Source organism: Suncus etruscus, chromosome 1, assembly GCF_024139225.1.
Source record: "Suncus etruscus isolate mSunEtr1 chromosome 1, mSunEtr1.pri.cur, whole genome shotgun sequence".
NCBI lineage: Eukaryota > Metazoa > Chordata > Mammalia > Eulipotyphla > Soricidae > Suncus > Suncus etruscus.
Window position 1 is genome coordinate 25,588,435 of NC_064848.1, and position 24,041 is coordinate 25,612,475.

General features: G+C 37.4%; 1 protein-coding gene across 4 annotated transcripts in view; it reads left to right on the plus strand.

Moving 5' to 3' along the window:
* The window catches only part of UNC80 (unc-80 homolog, NALCN channel complex subunit), a 277,398-nt gene that overhangs the window by 62,670 nt on the left and 190,687 nt on the right, over positions 1–24,041 (plus strand). For all 4 annotated transcript variants that reach the window (XM_049784015.1, XM_049783997.1, XM_049784007.1 and 1 more), the window contains exon 13: positions 2,214–2,567. In XM_049784015.1, the coding sequence (XP_049639972.1) occupies positions 2,214–2,567 (354 nt within the window). The remainder of the gene's footprint in view (positions 1–2,213; positions 2,568–24,041) is intronic.

The window sequence follows — 24,041 nt, forward strand, 5'->3', positions numbered from 1 at the left end:
ACCAATTCTACCAACAGTCTCAGCTTCCATAACAGTGTTCTCACACTTTCTCATATTCCTCTGCCCCCCACCTCCTCCTTGCCACCATAGCAGGTACATTGCAAAATTGGGTAGTTCCATCGTAGATCTCTTACATCATCTATATTACTAAAGCTCTGCCCTCTGTTTCCCCATGACTTCTCTTTCTTACCCTCTTTCTTTCCACCTTGATTTCCTTTTTTCTCTATCCACTGTCTCCCTTAACTCTACTAGAGTCAAGGGTGATGTAGTTTTTACTACATTACATTTTCTTATATGATTATTTTATATAGCACAGATAAATGAGTTCATCCTGTGTTTATTTTTCTTCTAGATTACTCAATATGATACCTCCCAGTTCCAAACAGTTGCAACAAATTTCATAATTTTATAACATCTTGCAGCCACATAGTATTCCATGCCATATGTATATTTATACATACCACATCTTCATAATCTATTCATCAATGGTTGGACACCTAGTTGAGTCCATATCTTAGCTATTGTACTAAGAGCTGCAATAAATAATGTTTGTATACATCCTTTTGAATGAATGTTTTTAAATCCTGGGGTTAGATACCCAAAGGTAGAATTGTTGGGTCATATGGTAGTTAAGTTCTAAATTTACTCAGGACTTTTTACAATGTTTTAGAAACATGGGTAGAACCAGATAGCTTTTCCACCAGCAGAGGATGAAAATTTCTTTTTCTCCACATCCTTGTCAGCATAGATTGTTCCTACTCTTTTTGATGTTTCATTCTTCGTGGTTTGGGAGAATATCTCACTGTTAAATTCTTGATTTGTATTTTCCTAATGAATATTTTTTTCCCCAATGATATGAATCCTTTATGTGCTTATTGGCAATCCAGGTGTCTTCTTCTGATAAGTGTCTGTTCATTTTCTTTCCCTATTTTGTGATAGTTTTTATTTTATTTTATTTTATTTTGGTTTTTGGTTTTTGGTCCACACCTGCTGATGCTCAGAGGTTACTTCTGGCTAAGTGCTCAGAAATTGCTCCTGGCTTGGGGGACCATATGGGACGCTGGGGGATTAAACTTCAGTCCGTCCTAGGCTATCAAGGCAGACATGCCTTACCACTTGTGCCACTGCTCCAGCCCCTGTGATAGGTTTTTGAAATTTATTTTGTTAATCATTGTAAATACTTTATATATCCTGAATATCTGATCTGTTGAGTGCAAATATTTTCCCATTTAGTTAGCTGTCTTTTAGTTTTAACCCATGTTTCATTTCTCATGCAGAAAGTGTTTAATGTAGTCTTACTTCCTTTTCTTTATATAAACCCTGTTATCCTGGGAAAAATTAATAGAAACTCATTCAGAAATTTAAACTTGTATTCTTAAGAGTTCCTATTTTGATTACAGTTATTAGCAAATGAAAGGGTTGTGCTATTTTGTAGTTCTATTTTACAAGATTTTCTATCACACACAGGGAACCTGACCCAGCAAATAATTTAAAATATTGACATAAATATAAAGTATAATGTGAACACACAAATATTTTGCATTTAAAATTGAAGTGTAATGACACACTGTGAATGCAAACATATTTATTATATACATAAAGGTATCATTGTTCTTTATTCATTATTGGTAGGAAGTAAAAGGAAATTTATTAAAATACTTTATTTTTTGTTTTGTTTTGGAGTCACCCAGAGTGATGCTCAAGTTACTCCTGGCTCTTTTCTCAGGCATCACCCCTGATGGGCTCAGTGAACCATATGAGGGCTGAGGATCATATGGTTGCCTGCATGCAAGGCAAGCATCCTATGCCCTATATAATCTCTTTAGCTTTAAAAACATTTGATTTGAAAAGTCAATTGAATAAACTTCTGTTTGGGCAAAATGGAAAATGCCTTTGATAAAGCCAATTCACTCTACCAATGTGCAATGCTTTGATATGTCTATTAACTTTATGTATATTATGGAACATTTTGAACTATGTACTCATATACATATATTTTTTAAATTATTACATGATTTTACCTATATTATGTATGTAAAAAACCCACTGAAATCTGGATACATCTAAATATTATCTTAAGTATTAATGGTCAAGTAAATAGAACACTTATTCACCAGAGTAACCAAATTTATTGAGGAAGAAGATTTTAAGTAACTACATCTACCTTTTTATTTTGTCTGACCTTAACTTATCTTATCCTTGTGTCTCTCCAGGTGGTTTTGAAAGCTGTGTATCTTGTCCTGAACCATGATATCAGCTCTCGTATCTGTGATGTGGCTCTGAACATTGTTGAATGTTTGCTTCAGCTTGGTGTGGTACCCTGTGTAGAAAAGAACAGAAAGAAGAGTGAAAATAAGGAAAATGAAACCATGGAAAAAAGACTAAGTGAGGGGACTTTTCAGTTCAAAGCTATATCTGGAAGTTCTCCGTGTGGATTTGGAGGACCTTCTGTTAGTGGAGCTGGAGATGGTGGTGGAGAAGGAGGAGGTGGCAACGGAGGAGGTGGAGGAGGTGGAGGAGGAGATGGCGGTGGATCATATGAAAAGAATGATAAGAACCAAGAGAAGGTATGGCTGAACCACCTCTGTGTACTCCTGAAATGGTGACCCTAATGTCAGGGAGAGAAAGGGAATGAAGAAAGAAGAAGGGAAAAAGAGAACAGAGAAATAGATGAAAGATACAGAGAAATGGAATGGAGAGAAATAGAAAGAGGTTAGAAGGTAAATCGAAGAGAGAGGGAAAAAAAAAAACTAGAGAAAGCTCTCCAGTATCATTATTCTACCCTCATGCTCTTATTTCACCTTAATTATTCCCTACAGACCACATTATCACTTCGATTAGTGCTTCAGACAGTGAATTTAGGGGGACATAAATATTTAGTGAACAAAAGCTATATAACTTTTTCTTAAATTTAAGCTCTTTTTCTTGACCAAATGAATAGATTCTGAACAGCCAACTTCAGTCACAGGAGTAAAAGATCACAAATTTTGCCCTTTTTTTCTAGTTGGTGTTTATTATTATTATTATTATTATTATTATTATTATTTAATATTGGTGTTTGTTTGAGAGACTAATCTTAATCTACTCATGTCTCAATGTATCACAACCAGGTGTCTTTAACTTTCTCATATCCATAGCTCCTGAATTTAATTACTTTTACTTTGACAACACTTTGTTTATGATCTCTATATTTAATATTAGGCAAATTTTCTCCTTTGACTTAGGCTTTAAAATGAGATAACAAATATTTAATTCACATGATTTGAAGTGATTTTGTGTTGAAGCTTTAGATGAAACTGTTGTTTTGAAATTGAAATCCATAAACTCAAATCTCTAACACTTGAAAACCTACACATCAGGTTAAGTGATTACCAGTGGAAAATTTTACTGTGTAAGATTCTGTCATCTACATATTATATAAATAATTAATTATACTATTTTTCTTATAAGGATTAGATTTTTACATCTAAATGTTTTTCTATTTTTATATACTTTTCAGTCTTATGTAATTTATGACTTATATGTTACTTCCTGTTTTATCTTATTGTCTGATTCTATCTTACCAATACTTGTGGTCTCAGAACAAATATTTCTGCCTCAGTATTATAGGGTACCAAAACACTTTTTTTTTATTGTAATAATTACTTTATTTAAGCACCATGGTTAAAAAGTGTTCATTATTGAGTTTCTATCATAGAATGTACTACCATTCACCAGTTAATTTTTCTATCACCAATGCTCGCTGTTTCCCTCCCACCCATCAACCCCTGACTATTTCTAGGGCAGGGATTTTGCTTAACTTTCTCTCTTTGTTTCTCTCACTCACTTCCTCTTGCTCTCTCTCTCTCTCTCTCTCTCTCTCTCTCTCTCTCTCTCTCTCTCTCTCTCTCTCTGTAAATGAAGCTGGCAAATCAGATTCTAAGATATAGAAGTCGCAGGTGAGGTCAGAGTCAATGGATGTAGAAGTCCCTGGTGAGTTGGGATCTCAGGCGAGTAGAGCATGCACAAAGAAGCATCCACCAGCCACTTTCTGAGCATAACTCAGTTTATTGTAGGTGGTAAATGGATATTTACTTTAGTAGGGGAGAGTAAGATGTGGACTCTGTCAGCCAATTGGGTAGGATATGAGAAGGGATTAAAACAGGGTGTGTGCTTCTGTGTTTAGGGAAGACCAGGTAAAAAGAGTTTAGGAGAAGCAGGGTGTGTGCCTAAGGTGATTAGATACATCTCTCTCAACTTTTTAATACATGGTTTTTACTATTATTATGAAGGGGTAACATGCATGTCACTTTATTCCCTTTCAGCAACCAGTTCTGTCCAGATTGATCAGTTACAACCATTATTGTCATACTGGCCCCTTCGCTACTCTAACTACACTCACCTTTCTTTGTGGCAACCTCCCTACCATGAACTGGTCCTGCTAGCTCTTGTCTCTATTGTCTCTGATATTATTACCATACTGTCTTCTATTATTATTATCACACAAATGTGTGAGATTATTTTGTCTACCCTCTCCCTCTGACTCATTTCACTCAGCATAATTACCATATATACCCATGTATAAGCAAATTTCATGACTTTATTTTCATAACAGCTTCTTAGTATTCCATTCTATAGATGTACCTCAGTTTCTTTACCACATGGGTAAAGAAATTTGTCATCAGGCATATGGGTTGTTCCAGATTCTGGTTAATGTAAATAGTGCTAAAATAAACATAGAAATGCAGAGGGCTTCTCTCCTTTGTGTTTTTTTTAATTCCTAGGGTATATATATCCCTAGCCGTGGTGTTGCTGAATCATATGGGAGCTCAAATTCTAGTTGTTGTTTTTTAAGGAATACCCATATTGTATTCCAAAAAGTCTGGAATAGTCCTTATGTCCACCAGCAGTAAATAGGAGTCCTCTCTCCCCACTGGTTGTTGTGATGTGTGCCAGTCTCTGTGGTGTGAAATGATATCTCATTGTTGGTCTGATTTGCATCTCTAATGATTAGTGATGTGGAGATTATTTATCACATTTTGACATTGAAAGATATTTCTTTAAGGAAATATCTGTTCATTTCTTCTCCCCATTTTTGGATGGCTTTAGTTTTTTTCTTTTTCTTTCTTTCTTTTTTTTTTTTTTTTGCTAAATCCTATCAGTGCCTTATATCTTTATATATCTTATACCTTTATATCTTAGATATAAACCCTTTATCAGAAGAATATTGGGCGAATAGTTTCTCCTATTCCATGGATGATCTTTGTATCCTAATCACTGTTACTTTTGAAGTGCAGAAGTTTCTCAGTTTACTGTTAGTCCCATTTTTTTTATCTTTGCTTCCACTTACTTGGATTGTGGATTTTTCATCTTTGATTTCAATGTCAGGGAGTGTTTTCCCTACATTTTCCTATGAAAAAAACCTATGAATCAGGTTTCTTATGAAACCTTAAGGTTTCAGGTCTGTTATCAAGGTCTTATTTTTAAATATTTGTTTTGTTTTGTTTTTCATGTTTTTTTGGGTCACACCCGGTAGTGCCTAGGGGTTACTCCTGGCTCTGAGTTCAGAAATCACCCCTGGCAGGCTCGGGGGACCATATGGGATGTCAGGATTTAAACCCCCATCTGTCCTGGATCAGCTGTATGCAAGGCAAATGCCCTACCACTGTGCCATTTCTCTGGCCCTTATTTTGTTTTGTTTTGCTTTGTTTTGTTTTGGGGGGGCCACACCTAGCAGCACTTTTGTCTCTTAATTGGTACACTCAGTCCATTGATGTTGATAAACATGATTATCATGGGATTTTGTGCCATCATTTGTAGAGAAGTTTTGTATTTGTAAGGACAGCTTGTCTTAAGGTAGACCTTTCAGTTCTTTTAAGATTGGTTTTGAGACAGTAAAGTTCCTCAGCTGTTGTTTACCCATAAAGCTGTGTATCCTTCCTTCAAGCCTGAATAAAAGTCTGGTTGGGTGAAATAATTGTGGTGAGGCATTCATTTCATTGAGTTTTTTCTTACTTACCACTATCTTTGAGCCTGGAGGTTTGCTTAAAATAAATATGCTGTAAATCTTTTTTTATTTATCTCTTTAAAGATAAATTCATTTATTTATATTTTATTATTCATTTATAAATGAATAAATTCATTTATTTAAGCATCGTGTTTACAGAATTGTTCATAGTTGGATTTTAGTAATAGAATGTACACTACCCTTCACCAGTGTACCTTTTCCAATTTTTTTTTTTTTTTTTTTTGGTTTTTGGGCCACACCCGGCAGCGGCGGTCACCTGGCTGGCTATCTGCTCAGAAATCGCTCCTGCAGGCACAGGGGGCCATATGGGACGCCAGGATTCAAACCAACTACCTTAGGTCCTGGGTCAACTGCTTGCAAGGCAAACGCTGCTGTGCTATCTCTCCCGCCCCACCTTTCCCACTTCTAATCCTCCATTTCCCTCCCACCCCTCACTCACATCTGTCTCTTCTCATTTTTCTTTTTCTTTTTTTTTTTTTTTTTTTTTTTGGTTTTTGGGCCACACCCGGCGGTGCTCAGGGGCTACTTCTGGCTGTCTGCTCAGAAATAGCTCCTGGCAGGCACGGGGGACCATATGGGGCACCGGGATTCGAACCAACCACCTTTGGTCCTGGATCGGCTGCTTGCAAGGCAAACACCGCTGTGCTATCTCTCCGGGTCACTTTCTCTCACTTTCTTTCTCTTTCTCTCTCTCCCTTTCCTTTTTGACTGTGTGTTTTGAAATTCTATGCAGCCATTAGGAACAATGAAGTATGAAGATTGCTTATATATGGTTGGACCTGGAGATTATTATGCTGAATGAAATGAGTCAGTGGGAGAGGGATATAGAACAATCTCATTCATCTGTGGTAAATAAGAAAATATAAAAAACAGCATGATAATAATATTCAGAGACAATAAAGATAGGGTCTAGAGGACCAGTACATGGAAGGAAGCTTACCACAAAAAGTAGTGAGTACAGTTAGAGTAGATAATGATCTACTATGATAGTGCTAGTTGGAATTGACCACTCTAAACAAGAACTGGGTGCTGAAAAAAGATAAAGTTCCAAGCATGGCACTCTTTATCAACAGTAGTGACGTAAATCTTAAGAATACTTCTTTGCATATAATTTCCCTTTTTGACCTTGCTGCTTTCAGTATTCTATTTTCATTTGTGGTTTTCATCACTGTGACTAGCATGTGCCTTGGAATGCTTTACCTTGGGTCTTTTTTTAGCTGAAATTCTTACATCACCCGATTGTGCGTGCATGAACTCCAGCTCTGGGAATTTAGCAATAATGTTTTTTGACTATGGCTTCTTGGTTGGGGTTTTCTTCTTGCCTCTCTGGGACTACAACGATTCTTATATTATTTCTGTTGAATTTATATCAAAGATATATTGTTATCTGTTTGCTTATTTTGAGGATTTTTTTTCCATCTTCTATTCATTTATTTTAAGGCTCATTTCCAACTTCTGCTGTGTGGAGGTGTTATGCAGTTTACCTTTTGTGAACTCACTGATTCTCTCCTCAGTAGGTTTTACTCTGCTGAGTAAGCTTTCCCGTGAGTTTTTCTTTTCACCTACTAAGTTTTTTTTTTTTTCTGTTTGAAGTTTTCTCATTTATACTCTCATATACTCTTCAATCTCATTGGCTATTCATTCCATGGTTTCTTTGAGTTCTTTGAACATTTTTCACATTTTTTTTCTCTACAGTCCTTATCCTTCGCTATGTGTGGTGAGGTTCTGCATTGCCTTCTCATGTGGCCTTTGCAATGTAGTGGTGTTTTTATGTGTTGTGGTGAGGCTCCTTGCCTAGAAATATTCATGGCCACAGAGCAAAGTGGCTCTATTCTTCTTTTGGTGAAGTAGCCTGTGCTCACAACGGCCTTTTTGATTCCAAAAGAGGCCCACTATCACTGTAGCTCCTGGTCTCTGGTCTTGCCTCTCTAAAGGTCATACATTTCTCTGGGTGCAGGAACCTTTGTTCAAAATGCAGGTTGGCTTGAAGCCTTGCTTAGGTTGTCTGGAAAGAGGGGTTGGGCAAAGCAAAAGGATATCTGTGAGCAGAGCTGTTCGCCAGTCTGACTGTCACTCATGGCTTTCTGATAGCTGCCATCTCATAGCATCACTGAAAATACTGTGTGACCAAATTACAGGGCCCTCCTACCTCACTTAGATTTGCCCAGCTGCACTCCTTTGGTGCTAATGTCTGCATTCCTCACACTCAATCATGCAGATGGGCGTCTGCCATACTCCACAGTTCCCATTCCCACTGTAGAATCAGATCAGGGAGCCACTTCCTGACAGAGTTCTGGCTCTGGGCTATGCCACTGCTATTCCTCTTGTAGCTGCCATCTCACAGCTATGCTACCACTCTTTATATGGCCATATCATAGGGCCTTTTGCTTTTTTGCTTAGCCTTGCCCATGCTATACTCCCTCAGACTATTTTCTGTGTCCTGCAAATTCATCTGCAAGATGGGCCAGTTTCATGCCCCACAACAGTTCCCAACCAACTCAGGATGCCACTCACTGCTTGTCTCTCTGGGAATACCATTGTATAGCTGCTTTCAGCACTGTCAGTGTTGCTTAAGGTCACCATTGTCACCAGATTTTTCTCTAGAAATTTCCCTAAGAGCTTGATTTTGGATCTGGTGACCTTCCTCTGCTTCTCCTAGAGTCTGATGCCCCATTGCCAGGTTCAGGGGTTTCAGGGTCAAACAAGATGACCTGCTCTTCACTTTTGTCACCTCCGTGCTGCTGCTGCAACTGCTACTGCTGCCACCATCTGTCTGTCTTTTTTTTTTTTCCACCTAAGCACTGATTTTATGATAATTTCAAGTCTAATTTGGTACATTCTTACTGGAATAGCAGAATTAAAACATTGGAGATGTTGTGCAACTATGCTTGTGGCCAGGTGGACCAGGACTTTGAGGATCTATAGAGCTGGTTCAATGAGCTCTTATGACATTCTTAGATGTTTAATCAGTATTGTACTGAATATTTAGAGTCTGTTTTAGTTCGATACAAATTTCAGTGATATTTATTTTGTTTCTTTAAAGAAGGTTACTAGAATTTTGATAGAGATCCTACTAAACCTGTGTGATATTTTGGATAGGATGGTTCATTCTTCCAATTCACGAGCATGAAATATATTTTTAATTTCTTCTATCTTCTTTTAACAGTGATATTTTTGCTTTGATTATTTAAGGGTTTTACCTCATTTGTTAAGGATTTATCTTATATGACATTTATATGCTGCTTCTATTTAATTTTGTTGAGAGTTTGTATTATGAATGTTGAATTTTGTGAAATGTTTCCTTTGCATCATTGATCCAATTATGATTTTTTAATTTTATGTTTATTGAGATGGTATAGTTTAATTGATTTGCCTATGTTGAAATATGCTTGCATTCTTGGTATAAATCCTACTTTGCTGAAACAAGAGGCTGGAAGCATTGGGATCCGGAAGCCATCTCAGCAGCAAACAGGTGAGGGACAGGATCTGAGGCAGGGACCCAGAGCTATGAAACCTGAATCTCTGAAACAAGAGGCAATAGAGGCAGACCCTGCAGCTTTGGAACCTGGAAGCCACATCAGTGGCCTCAGGTGAGGGACAGAATCCAAGAAAAAGAGCCAGTGGAGCATGGCCTCTGCACTCTGCTTTGCAGCTGTGCACTCCTCCTAGTCAAGGAACATCAGCATGGGAGATAAAAATACATCAAACTACAACCATGACAAGAAACAATGCAGACTTCTACCATGTTTAAAAAATAAATATGGTATCTTTGATCACACGAAAGTACCACCACCTATTTAGCCTCTTATATAATAAGGTCTTTAGAGAAGAAATATAGAGGATGCTCATAGAATTCAAAGAAAGCATAGAATAAACTGAATGTGCCACAAATAAGAAACAAGAGGATCTGAGAGTAGAAATAAAAAAAATAAATTCAAATGTAAATAACAGTGCTAAAAATTTTATAAAATCTTATAAAATCAGCTTATAAAACTGGAAAGTGATCAACAATATGAATTCGAAATAGGAATGAAAGGAAATAATAAAGCTCAGAGCAGAAATCAACAAAAGGTAAAACTAAAAAAGCAACTCAAAAGATCAATGAAAGCAAGAATTGGTTCTTTGAAAAAATAAATAAGATCAACAGATCACTAGCAAAACTCATAAGGAAAGGAAGAAAAAGAAACTTAATAACTGAATTAGAAATAAAAAAGAGGAGATTATTACAAAACAAAAAATTCAAAGGGTAATCAGAGATTACTTTGAGAAACTCTATGCCACAAAACATGAGAACTTGAAAGAAATGGATAATTCTTGGACGTATTTTTTTGTGTGACATTCAGGGGCTACTCCTGGCTATGCACTCAGAAATTGCTCCTGGTTTGAGGGACCATATGGGATGCCGGGGGATCGAACCGTGGTCCGTCCTAGGCTAGCGCCAGCAAGGCAGATACTTTACTGCTTCGTGCCACCACTCTGGCCCCAATTCTTAAACTTTTTTTTTTTGTGTGATTTTTGGGTTACACCCGGCAGTGCTCAGGGGTTATTTCTGGCTCCAGGCTCAGAAATTGCTTCTGGCAGGCACAGGGTGGGGGAGGGGGGACCATATGGGACGCTGGGTTTCGAACCGATGACCTCCTGCATGAAAGGCAAACGCCTTACCTCCATGCTATCTCTCCAACCCCAATTCTTAAACTTTTTTAACCTTCAACCTTAAACCAAGATTATCTAGATTATTTGAACAGACCCATAACTATTAAGGAAATTAAAATGTAATCAAAATTCTTCCCAAAAACAAAAGTCCAAGCCCAGGTGAATTCTCTAACAAATTCTTTCAAACCTTCTAAGAGGACCTACTGTCCATACTTTTCAGACTCCAGGAAACTGAAGAAACAGAAACATTCCCAAATAGTTTTGTGAAGCTAATATCACCCTGATACCAAAAGCAGAGATACCACAAAAAAAAAACAAGAACTACATACCAATAACACTAATAAACACAGATGCTAATATCCTAACAAAATCCTGTCAAATAGGATCTGACACCTTATCAAGAAAGTCATACACCAAGACCAATTAGGATTCATTCTGGAAATGCAAGAATGGTTCAACATACAAAATCAATCAATGTAATACTCCACATAAACAAAAGGATAATTAAAAGCCACATTATTATATCAATATAGGCAGAGAAAACATATGATAAGGTCCAACAACTATTCATGAAAAAAAACTCTCAAAAAGCTGGTAATAGAAGAGTCTAGAGCAGTGGCACAAGTGGTAGGGCATCTACTTTGCATGTGCTAACCTAGGACAGACCACAGTTTGACCCCCTGAAACCCCATATCATCCCCCAAGCCAGGAGAGATTTCTGAGTGCATTGACAGGAATAACCCCTGAGCGTCTTTGGATGTGGCCCAAAAACAAAAAAATGATGGTAATGGAAGGAACTTTTCTCAATAATCAAGGCCATTTATCACAAATCCATGGCAAATATAATACTCAATGAGAAAACTGAAAGCCTTTCTCTAAAATCTGCCATAGACATGGCTGCCTTCTTTCGCCTCTCCTAAATAACATGGTAGTGGAATTTCTGGCTTTAGCACTTAGGCAAGAAAACAATATCCGAGCACCTGATAGGAAAGAAAGAAGTCAAGCTCTCACTGTTTGCAGAAGACATGATACTGTACTTAGAAAATTCTAAAGACTCTACCAAAAAGCTCCTAGAAACAATAAATTCATATATCAAAGCATTAGGCTACAAAATTAATGCATAAAAATCAATTGTTTTCAAATACACAAATATGATAGAGAAGAAATGCACATTAAAAAGTAATTATTGGAGCTGGAGCAGTGGTACAAGCAATAAGGCATCCGCCTGTCCCCACTAGCCTAGAATGAACCATGGTTTGATCTCCTGGCATCCCATAAGGTCCCCCCAAGCCAGGAGCAATTTCTGAGCACATAGCCAGGAGTTTCCTCTGAGCACCACTGGGTGTGGCTCAAAAACCAAAAACAAACAAGCAAACAAAAAAGTAATTTTCCATTCACAATAGCACAACAAAAAATATAATATCTTGTAGTCAATTTAAAGAAGTGAAGGACCTAAACAAAGAAAACTATAAAACATTGTTTCAAGAAATAAATAAGGACACAGGAAATGGAGACATCTACTCTGTTCAGGGTTTAAGAGGATTAACATCATTAAAATGACAATACTCCCCCAAATACTTATACAGATTTTTTTTTTTTTTTGGTTTTTGGGCCACACCCGGTAACACTCAGGGGTTACTCCTGCCTATGTGCTCAGAAGTTCCTCCTGGCTTGGGGGACCATATGGGACACCGGGGGATCGAACCGTGGTCTGTCCAAGGCTAGCGCAGGCAAGGCAGGTGCCTTACCTTTAGCGCCACCGCCCGGCCCCTACTTACACAGATTTAATGCAATCCTTCTAAGAACACCCTTGATATTCTTCAAAGAAGTGGATCAAACACTCCTGAAATTCATTTGAAAAAATAAATGTCCACACATGGCTAAAGCAATCTTTAGGGAATAAAAGGATTGGGAGCATCATTTTCCTCAACTTTAAATTGTACTACAGTACAATAATCATTAAAACAGCATGGAACTGTAATAAAGATAGACTCTCAGATCATTGGAATAGATTTGAATATTTAGAGAATGATGCCCAGACATTTAATAAATTAATCTTTGACAAAAGGGCAATACACACAAAATGGAGCAAGGAAAGCCTCTTCAACAACTGGTCCTGGGTCAACTGGTCAGCCATATACAAACTCAGACCTCTATCTAACACCATGCATAAAGGTCAAATCAAAATGAATTAAAGATTATATCTGTAACTATAAAGTATATAGAAGAAAACATCGGCAAACATCCCATGACATTGAGACTAATGGCATCTTCAAGGAGGAAACAAAACTGTCCAAACAAGTGAAATCAGAGTTAAGTAAATGGGATTACAAAAAACCAAGAAGCTTCTGCACTTCAAATGAAACAGTGACTAGGGTTAAAAGGTAGTCCACAAAATGGGAGCAACTATTCACCCAATACTCATCAGATAAGATATACAAGGTACTGACAGAACTTAACATGAAAAATCATCTAACCCCATGAAAAAATGGGGAGAAAAATGAACAGACATTTCATCAGAAAAGAAATACAGATGGACAAAAGCCACATGAAAAAATTCTCTACATGATTAATCATCAGGGAGATGCAAATTAAAACAACAATGAAGTATCATCTCACCCACAGAGACTGGTATATACCACAAAGAACAAGAACAACCTCTACTGGCATGGATGTGTGGAGAAAGAAACTCTCATTTTCTGCTCATAAGAATGCCACATAATCTATCTTTTCTGGAAAACAATATGGATATTCCTTTAAAAACTGGAAATTGTGATCCCATATCATCTAGCAATACCACTCCTAAGGATACACCCTATGGCCACACATACACACACACACACACACACACACACACACACACACAAAATAATGCCCTATGTACTCCTATGTTCATGCTATTTTACAATAGTCAGAATCTGAAAACAACCCAGATGCCCAACAACAGATGAGTACCTAAAGAAACAGTGGTACATCTACACAATGGAATACTACCCAGCTGTTAAAAATTAAGTTACTAAATTTGCCTATATACATAGATGGATATAAAGATTATTATGTTGAGTGAACTAAGTCAGAAGGAGAGAGATAAATACAGAATAGTCTCACTCATCTGAGGGATCTAAGAAAATTAAAAAGACTATAATCTCAAACAATAGATATGAGTACTGGAAGGACCACAGAATAGTAAGTGCAGTTAGAGAAGTAACTACACTAATAACTGCCATAACAATGATAAAGACATAAATACAATGCATGTCTAGAACACAGGCAAGTGAGGGGAGGAAGGAAATGGGGGACATTGCTGGCGTGAAAATTGCACTGGTGAAAGGGGCAGTAAACATTTTATCCTACTACAAATGCATTGTAGCCTTAGTACTTAAAGAAATTACTTTAAAAATCCTACATTGAAATGATTCTTTTAATATATTATTGAATTTGATTGATTTTCTTACAGTATTTTTTTTTGGTTTTCTTTTTTTTTAATTTATTTAAACACCTTAATTACATACATGATTGTGTTTGGGTTTCAGTCATGTAAAGAACACCACCCATCACCAGTGCAACATTCCCATCACCAATGTCCCAAGTCTCCCTTCTTCCCACCCGTCTCCCGCCTGTACTCTAGACAGGCTCTCCATTTTCCTCATACATTCTCGTTATTAGGACAGCTCAAAATGTAGTTATTTCCCTAACTAAGCTCATCACTCTTTGTGGTGAGCTTCCTGAGGTAAGCTGGAACTTCCAGCTCTTTTCTCTTTTGTGTCTGAAAATTATTATTACAAGGGTGTCTTTCATTTTTCTTAAAACCCATAGAGGAGTGAGACCATTCTGCGTTTTTTTCTCTCTCTCTGGCTTATTTCACTCAGCATAATAGATTCCGTGTACATCCATGTATAGGAAAATTTCATGACTTCATCTCTCCTGACAGCTGCATAATATTCCATTGTGTATATGTACCACAGTTTCTTTAGCCATTCGTCTGTTGAAGGGCATCTTGGTTGTTTCCAGAGTCTTGCTATGGTAAATAGTGCTGCAATGAATATAGGTGTAAGGAAGGGGTTTTTGTATTGTATTTTTGTGTTCTTAGGGTATATTCCTAGGAGTGGTATAGCTGGATCGTATGGGAGCTCGATTTCCAGTTTTTGGAGGAATCTCCATATCGCTTTCCATAAAGGTTGAACTAGACGGCATTCCCACCAGCAGTGGATAACAGTTCCTTTCTCTCCACATCCCTGCCAACACTGTTTATTCACATTCTTTGTGATGTGTGCCATTCTCTGGGGTGTGAGGTGGTATCTCATCGTTGTTTTGATTTGCATCTCCCTGATGATTAGTGATGTGGAACATTTTTTCATGTGTCTTTTGGCCATGTGTATTTCTTCTTTGTAAAGTGTCTGTTCATTTCTTCTCCCCATTTTTTGATGGGGTTAGATGTTTTTTTCTTGTAAAGTTGGTCAGGGCCTTGTATATTTTGGAGATTAGCCCCTTATCTGATGGGTATTGGGTGAATAGTTTCTCCCACTCAGTGGGTGGCTCTTGTATCCTGGGCACTATTTCCTTTGAGGTGCAGAAGCTTCTCAGCTTAATATATTCCCATCTGTTAATCTCTGCTTTCACTTGCTTGGAGAGTGCAGTTTCCTCCTTGAAGATGCCTGTAATGTCCTGGAGTGTTTTGCCTATGTGCTGTTCTATATATCTTATGGTTTTGGGGCTGATATCGAGGTCTTTAATCCATTTGGATTTTACCTTCGTACATGATGTTAGCTGGGGGTCTAAGTTCAATTTTTTGCAAGTGGCTATCCAATTGTGCCAACACCACTTGTTGAAGAGGCTTTCCCTGCTCCATTTAGGATTTCCTGCTCCTTTATCAAAAATTAGGTGGTTATATGTCTGGGGAACATTTTCTGAGTATTCAAGCCTATTCCACTGATCTGAGGACCTGTCCTTATTCCAATACCATGCTGTTTTGATAACTATTGCTTTGTAGTACAGTTTAAAGTTGGGGAAAGTAATTCCTCCCATATTCTTTTTCCCAATGATTGCTTTAGCTATTCGAGGGTGTTTATTGTGTCTGATCCACTTCTTTGAAGAATGTCATGGGTATCTTTAGAGGGATGGCATTAAATCTTTATAATGCCTTGGGGAGTATTGCCATTTTGATGATGTTAATCCTGCCAATCCATGAGCAGGGTATGCGTTTCCATTTCTGTGTGTCCTCTCTTATTTCTTGGAGCAGAGTTTTATAGTTTTCCTTGTATACGTCCTTCACATATTTAGTCAAGTTGATTCCAAGATATTTAAGTTTGTGTGGCACTATTGTGAATGGGGTTGTTTTCTTAATGTCCATTTCATCCTTATTACTATGGGTGTATAGAAAGGCCATTGATTTTTGTGTGTTAATTTTGTAGCCTGCCACCTTGCTATATGAGTCTATTGTTTCTAGAAGCTTTTTGATAGAGTCTTTAGGGTTTTCTAAGTAGAGTATCATGTCATCTGCAAACAGTGAGAGCTTGACTTCTTCCTTTCCTATCTGGATTCCCTTGATATCCTTTTCTTGCCTAATCGCTATAGCAAGTACTTCCAGTGCTATGTTGAATAGGAGTGGTGAGAGAGGACAGCCTTGTCTTGTGCCAGAATTTAGAGGGAAGGCTTTTAGTTTTTCTCCATTGAGGATAATATTTGCCACTGGCTTGTGGTAGATGGCCTTCACTATACTGAGAAAGGTTCCCTCCATTCCCATCTTGCTGAGAGTTTTGATCAAGAATGGGTGTTGGACCTTATCAAATGCTTTCTATGCATCTATTGATATGATCATGTGGTTTTTATTTTTCTTGTTATTGATGTTGTGTATTATGTTGATAGATTTACGGATGTTAAACCATCCTTGCATTCCTGGGATGAAACCTACTTGATTGTAGTGGATGATCTTCTTAATGAGGCATTGAATCATATTTGCCAGGATTTTGTTGAGAATCTTTGCATCTGCATTCATCAGTGATATTGGTCTGTAATTTTCTTTTTTGGTAGCATCTCTGTCTGGTTTGGGTATCAAGGTGATGTTGGCTTCATAAAAGCTATTTGGAAGTGTTTCTGTTTGTTCAATTTCATGAAAGAGTCTTGCCAAGATTGGCAGTAGTTCCTCTTGGAAAGTTTGATAGAATTCATTAGTGAATCCATCTGGACCTGGGCTTTTGTTTTTCGGCAGACATTTGATTACTGTTTTAATTTCATCAATGGTGATGGGGGTGTTTAGATATGCTACATCCTCTTCATTCAACCGTGGAAGATTATAAGAGTCCAAGAATTTATCCATTTCTTCCAGGTTCTCATTTTTAGTGGCGTAGAGTTTTTCAAAGTGGTTTCTGATTACCCTTTGAATCTCTGTCGTATCAGTAGTGATCTCTCCTTTTTCATTCCTAATATGAGTTATCAAGTTTCTCTCTCTCTCTTTCTTTGTTAGGTTTGCCAGTGGTCTATCAATCTTGTTTATTTTTTCAAAGAACCAACTTCTGCTTTCGTTGATCTTTCGGATTGTTTTTTGGGTTTCCACTTCGTTGATTTCTGCTCTCAGCTTTGTTATTTCCTTCTGTCTTCCTATTCTTGGGTCCTTTTGTTGAGCATTTTCTAGTTCTATTAGCTCTGTCATTAAGCTACTCAGGTAAGCTCCTTCTTCCTTCCTGATGTGTGCTTGCAAAGCTATAAATTTTCCTCTCAGTACTGCTTTTGCTGTGTCCCATAAGTTCTGATAGTTTGTGTCTTTATTGTCATTTGTTTCCAGGAACCTTTGTATTTCCTCCTTGATTTCATCTCGGATCCACTGGTTATTGAGCATGAGGCTGTTTAACTTCCAGGTGTTAAAGTGTTTCTTCTGAGTCCCTTTGGAGTTCACAAATAATTTCAGAGCTTTGTGGTCAGCGAAGGTAGTCTGCAAAATTTCTATTCTTGATCTTATGGAGGTATGTTTGATGTGCCAGCAAGTAGTCTATCCTGGAGAATGTCCCATGTACATTGGAGAAGAATGTGTATCCAGGTTTCTGGGGATGGAGTGTCCTATATATATCCACTAGGCCTCTTTCTTCCATTTCTCTCCTCAGGTCTAGTATATTCTTGTTGGGTTTCAGTCTGGTTGACCTATCCAGTGTTGACAAAGCCATGTTAAGGTCCTCCACAATTATTGTGTTGTTGTTGATATTATTTTTCAGATTTGTCAACAGTTGTATTTAATATTTTGCAGGCCCCTCATTCGGTGCATATATGTTTAGGAGAGTGAATTCTTCCTGTTCTCCGTACCCCTTGGTTAATATAAAATGTCCATCTTTGTCCCTTACAACCTTCCTGAGTATAAAGTTTGCATTATCTGATATTAGTATGGCCACTCCAGCTTTTTTATGGGTGTTTTTTGCGTGGATAATTTTTCTCCAGCCTTTTATTTTGAGTCTATGTTTGTTCTGACTATTCAGGTGCGTTTCTTGTAGGCAGTAGAAAGTTGGATTGAGTTTTTTGATCCATTTAGCCACTCTGTGTCTCTTAACTGGTGCATTTAATCCATTGACGTTGAGAGAAAGAATTGTCCTGGGATTTAACGCCATCTTTATTTCAAAATTTGGTGTCTTTTGGTTAGTCTTGTCTTAGATTAGGTCTTTCAGTTTTTCTCTTAACACTGGTTTTGTGTCTGTGAAGTTTCTGAGCTGTTTTTTGTCTGTGAAACCATGTATTCTTCCGTCAAACCGGAAAGTGAGTTTTGCTGGGTATAGTATTCTGGGTGAAGCATTCATTTCATTCAGTCTTGTCACAATATCCCACCACTGCTTTCTGGCATTGAGTGTATCTGGTGACAGGTCTGCTGTAAATCTCAGGGAAGCTTGCTTGAACGTGATTTCCCCTTTTGATCTTGCTGTTTTCAGAATTCTGTCTCTATCTGTGGGATTTGTCATTGTGACTAGGATGTGTCTTGGGGTGTTTTTTCTTGGGTCTCTTTTGGTTGGTCCTCTTCGAGCATGCAGGATTTGATCACATATATTCTTTAGCTCTGGAAGTTTCTCTTTAATGATGTTCTTGACCGTTGATTCTTCCTGGAAGTTTTCTTCCTGGGTCTCTGGGACTCAATGATTCTTAAGTTGTTTCTGTTGATCTTATCATAGACTTCTATTTTCATCTGTTCCCATTCTTTGACTAATTTTTCCATTGTCTGCTCATTTGCTTTAAGTTTTTTGTCCAATCTCTCCTGCTGTATGGAATTGTTATGTATCTCATCTTCCACAGCACCAAGTCTATTCTCAGCTTCTGATACCCTGTCCCAGAGCTTATCCATTTTGTCATTCACTTCGTTTACTGACTTTTTCAGTCCTGTTAGTTTTCGTGTTATTTCAGTTTGGAGTTTTGTGATTTCTGTCTTCATATTTTCTTGGTTCTTATTAGTGTTCTGTTCAACTCGATCCATGGTTTCTTGGAGTCCGTTGAGCATCTTCCATATTGCTAGTCTAAAGTCCTTATCTGAGAGGTTGATTAGTTGGTTGGTCATTATCTGGTCCTCAGAATTGTCATCTTCATTCTCTATGTCTGATGCTGGCCTGCGTTGTTTCCCCATTGTCACACTTGTATTGTGGGTTTTTCTACGTGTTGTGGTGGTATTCATTGTCTATATGATGCAGACAGCACACTCCTCTGGCTCCTCCCTTTCTGGATGGGCTGACTTGCCTCTAAGGGAGGGGAGTCCTCCGTGGATGAAGCTTCACACTGGGTCAAATCTTAGGCCCGAGCATGCAACAGAGAAGACAGTCCGGAGAGAAATGTTTGCTTCTGTGATATAGCGCCGTTCTTAGTGTGATTTTTCCTTCTTGTTGCAATGGTGTTCTTTCCTTAGAAAGAGTGCATGGCCGCGTAGCGAAGCGGAGCGGATTTTCCCCGCCTGGCGTCACACACAGGGAGCCGGCTTTTGCAAAGCCTTGCTGGTTTTCATGCTCTGTAGTCCCTCCCTGAAAATGGCGTCTGGGCGAGCGAGGTTTCTGGAGCCTCTTTTTGCTCCACTCGCAAGAGTTTCACACAAGAGGACAGTAGACAGACATAGACAGGTCACACTCACAGTTTTTCACAGTTGGGCCCCACTGGGCCGGTGTACTTTCGCGGATTTTCCCCGCCTGGTGTCACACACAGGGAGCCGACAGTATTTTTTTTTTATCATTTTACAGTATTTTATCTTTGTCTATCATGGATATTGGTTGCTTTTTGTGTTATTTCGTTGTATGTTTTTAGTAGCAAAGCGATTTGCTACTAGAAAAAGCATTTAGAAGAATTCTCTTTTCTTCAATTTTTTGATAAGGATTTGAGCACCATATGTAATAGTTTCTTCTTAAAAATTTCATGAAACTTATTAGCAAAATCATTTGATTTTACTGAGTTCTGTGTTTTTGTGGAGACTTGATTTTATTTTCATTATCTTCTAATTTTAATTCTTCTAAATTTTAATTTTCTTCTAATTCTATTTTGGAAGTTTTATTATTCTAAGTATTTTTAATATTTTCAGTTTTCAAATTTATTGTCATAATTTTACTTGCAGTAGTCTCTTATCACCCTTTGCATTCATGTGGTATCTGTGTATCTTCTATTTTTTCTTAAACCCAGGTATTAGAAGTTTCTCTTTCTTTTTTTTTTTTTGGTTTTTGGGCCACATCCGGCGGTGATCAGGAGTTATTCCTGGCTGTCTGCTCAGAAATAGCTCCTGGCAGGCACGGGGGACCATATGGGACACCGGGATTCAAACCAACCACCTTTGGTCCTGGATCGGCTGCTTGCAAGGCAAACGCCGCTGTGCTATCGCTTTGGGCCCAAGTTTCTCTTTCTTAATGTGTCTTTTTTATTGGTTAGCTAATTGTTAATCTTTCCAAAGACTCATTTCTTGATTTCATTGTTCATTCACCTATTCTTTGTGTTTTGATTTTATTTACTTCTGCCAGTGTGGACTTTTTATAAAAGCAACATCATGTGATGTCTAAAACAGCTACCAATATCTCAATATTTTTGAAACTAGTTCTAAGGGATAATTTTTACTGTAACTGAAAACTGACTATAGGCCAAGTGCACTCTTTGTGATTCACACAGGTGGTGGTGTTCTGCCCATTTGTTATTTTCAATGTGATTAGAGGGATTATATAATTTTGTACTCAAACCAGGTAATTTATTAATTCATAAAGTTTTAATTTTTATTTCCATGTTTGCTACCAATTAGTTTTGAAAGCTTTAAATGTTATTTAATATCTGTCCTTAGTTTTGTCTGTATCTTGGCACATTACTTGGAATATTTCCTATGAGAACTTAAATCCTACGGACATGTGAAGGTCAAAAGAAATACAAACCTGAATAGATATTTACAAAGAGCTTTCAGATCTAAACATATGTAAGGAACATATAATATTTTAAAATATACTAAATCAGTTTTCCAAATCAGTCTTCATTCAGGATGACATTTTCTGAGGCACCTATTTCTCTTGTTAAACTGCCTGTTTAAGAAGCAGTTGGTTGAGAAAGAACTGAGTAGGAACTAAGACCCAAATCTTACTGTTCACTGATTTATTTATCTAAACACTAATTACTAGTGGGCTCTTCTTTTTCTGATTTACTCACCAGATGGGTACTTTTGTGATTTTCTTTTTTATTTATTTTTTTTGTTTAAACACCACAGCCAGAATTTGACTTTTATTTTCAATGGAGAAGACTCAAATAATTTTATTTAGAAGGTTCCTCTTTTACTTCTGACATAAAAAGCAAAGTGAATTTGTTTCTTGTCTTTCTGGAAACAACAAACTGGTTCCACGTTTACTATATCAATCAAGAAGCAATAGACTATAGTTAAGAAAGACATGTGAAAGGGGTAATTAAAAGTAGGATATAGAAATCTTGAATGTTAAAGCTTTATAGAATTAATTAATTGGATAAAATTAAGAATCCTATTATATAAGTTTATCCAAGATTTCTATTTGTGTGTGCCTGACAGCACAGATCATTAACAGATAAGATCATGAGGTAGATTTGGAAAAAAAATTTTTATATATTTTATTTAAACACCTTGATTACATACATGATTATGTTTGGGTTTCAGTCATGTAAAAAACACCACCCATCACCAGTGCAACATTCCCATCACCAATGTCCCAAATCTCCCTCCTCCCCACCCGACCCCCGCCTGTACTCTAGACAGGCTTTCCATTTCCCTCATACATTCTCATTATTAGGACAGTTCAAAATGTAGTTATTTCTCTAACTAAACTCATCACTCTTTGTGGTGAGCTTCTTGAGGTGAGCTGGAACTTCCAGCTCTTTTCTCTTTTGTGTCTGAAAATTATTATTGCAAGAATGTCTTTCATGGATTTACCACCAAAAAGGTTAGTGCCCTTATATAGAAACAATAGCTAGCACTTGTTTACTATTATCATATGCCTTGCATTTTTAATTTTTACAACCCTATTATATAAATGTATGATTCAGCTTGTAGAATACTGAGTTCTTAAGTTGTTTGCTCAAAATTAGTTAATACAAAGTAAAACATTTTCTAATTGCTCAAAATTAGTTAATACAAAGTAAAACATTTTCAACTGTAATATATAAAAGTAGACAGATCATATCTACCTACCTCCATACATATATTTCAGTTTTCACTTGCTGTAAGTTCTCAAGAAGTAGACTTTGCCATGTAGATACTTATTCAGGAGATTTACTAGGGTGTCATTTTATTATCAACCTCTGAAGTATAGGAGATGCGGAATGGGACAGAGGGAGAAATTGAATTTTCATGCTGTTGCTACTTAGTCCCTAGTCTATTTACACAGTAAGTTGGAAGATGGCAGGTAATGCAGACTGAAGATGCCCAGGTGAAGAAGGAAGGTCCAGGTTCTATTACCACCCACAGTATGCTTATTATCAGTCACTGGCTGTAGATTTCTTCTTGAAAGAGAATATAACCATGGGTTAGGTAACTAGAGCTAAGTGCACTTCCAGGAGAAGAATTTAGCTGAAATCTGTTGCCATGAAGAATTCTACAAGCTCAGAGAATGACTTCAATCCTGTCAGGAAAGTCTTAGGACTTAAGACCACATTCACTGTAAGAGTCTTAGAATAGAAAAGGAGGAACAAGTAAATAAATTTCGGGGAGGAGAGTCTACTATATTATGATAATGATACATGATAATGCCTGTTCCTTTCACACACATTCTCTATGTTTATAATATCAAAGTTTACTTTATGATCTGATTATAATATCATGAAAACTTCTACTGTAATACATAGCAATCCCAATCTATTATTATATTTATTTATTACAGTAACTAATCAAGTAGAAAGGGAAGCATTAAGAATCTTAATTCGGGTCCAGAACAATAGTACAGCAGATAGGGTGTTTGCCTTGCACGTGGTTGGCCCAGGTTGGATCTTGGCATCTCAGTCTCCTGAGTTTGCCAGGAATAATTTTTGAGCACAGAGCCAGGAGTAACCCCTGAGTACTGCCAGGTATGGACCAAAAAATCCTCAATTTTATTTATTTATGTATTTATTTATTTATTTTGGTTTTGGGTTTTTGGTTTTTGGGCTACACTTGGTGGCACTCAGGGATTATTTCTGTCTCTGCACTCAGAAATTGCTCCTGGCAGGCTCTGGAGACCATATGGAGTGCCAGGAATTGAACCAGGTCTATCCTGAGTTGTCTGCATGCAAGACAAAAGTCCTACTGCTGTGCTATTGCTCTGGCATACCTCAATTTAAATATTAAGAACCTGTCGCAAAAATGTTAAAATATTTATCTGATAACAAAATTATGGAACAAAAATTTGAATTGAAGGTTCATGTCCATGTGCTAGTAACAGAACGTATCTCAGATTGAGAGAAGTAAAAAATCTCTAATTTAATAGCCTTCTCACAGGGCCAGAGAGGTGGCGCTAGAGGTAAGGTGTCTGCCTTGCTAGCGTAGGACAGACAGCGGTTCGATCCCCCCGTGTCCCATATGGTCCCCCGAAGCCAGGAGCAATTTCTGAGTGCAAAGCCAGGAGTACCCCCTGAGCGTCAAACGGGTGTGGCCCAAAAACCAAAAAAAAAAAAAAAAAGAAGAAGAAGAAGAAGAAGAAGATAATAGCCTTCTCACATTGGGATCCATATCACCTTCCTTATGTTCTTTGGGAATAATTTCAGTAGTTTATTTTTCCTTAGAGTCATGTTCTCTACTAACAGCAAGGATCAAATTGATCAAAAGAGAGGATAACAGTTCTCATGATTGATCTTAGGAAGACTTCCTCTTCAGTTTCAAAGTTTTAGTTGTGCATGAGTGTTATAATACTGCCATAACATTCAGTTAGAGAAAACTGAGAGTCCAGAGAGATAGTAGAATGAATAGAAT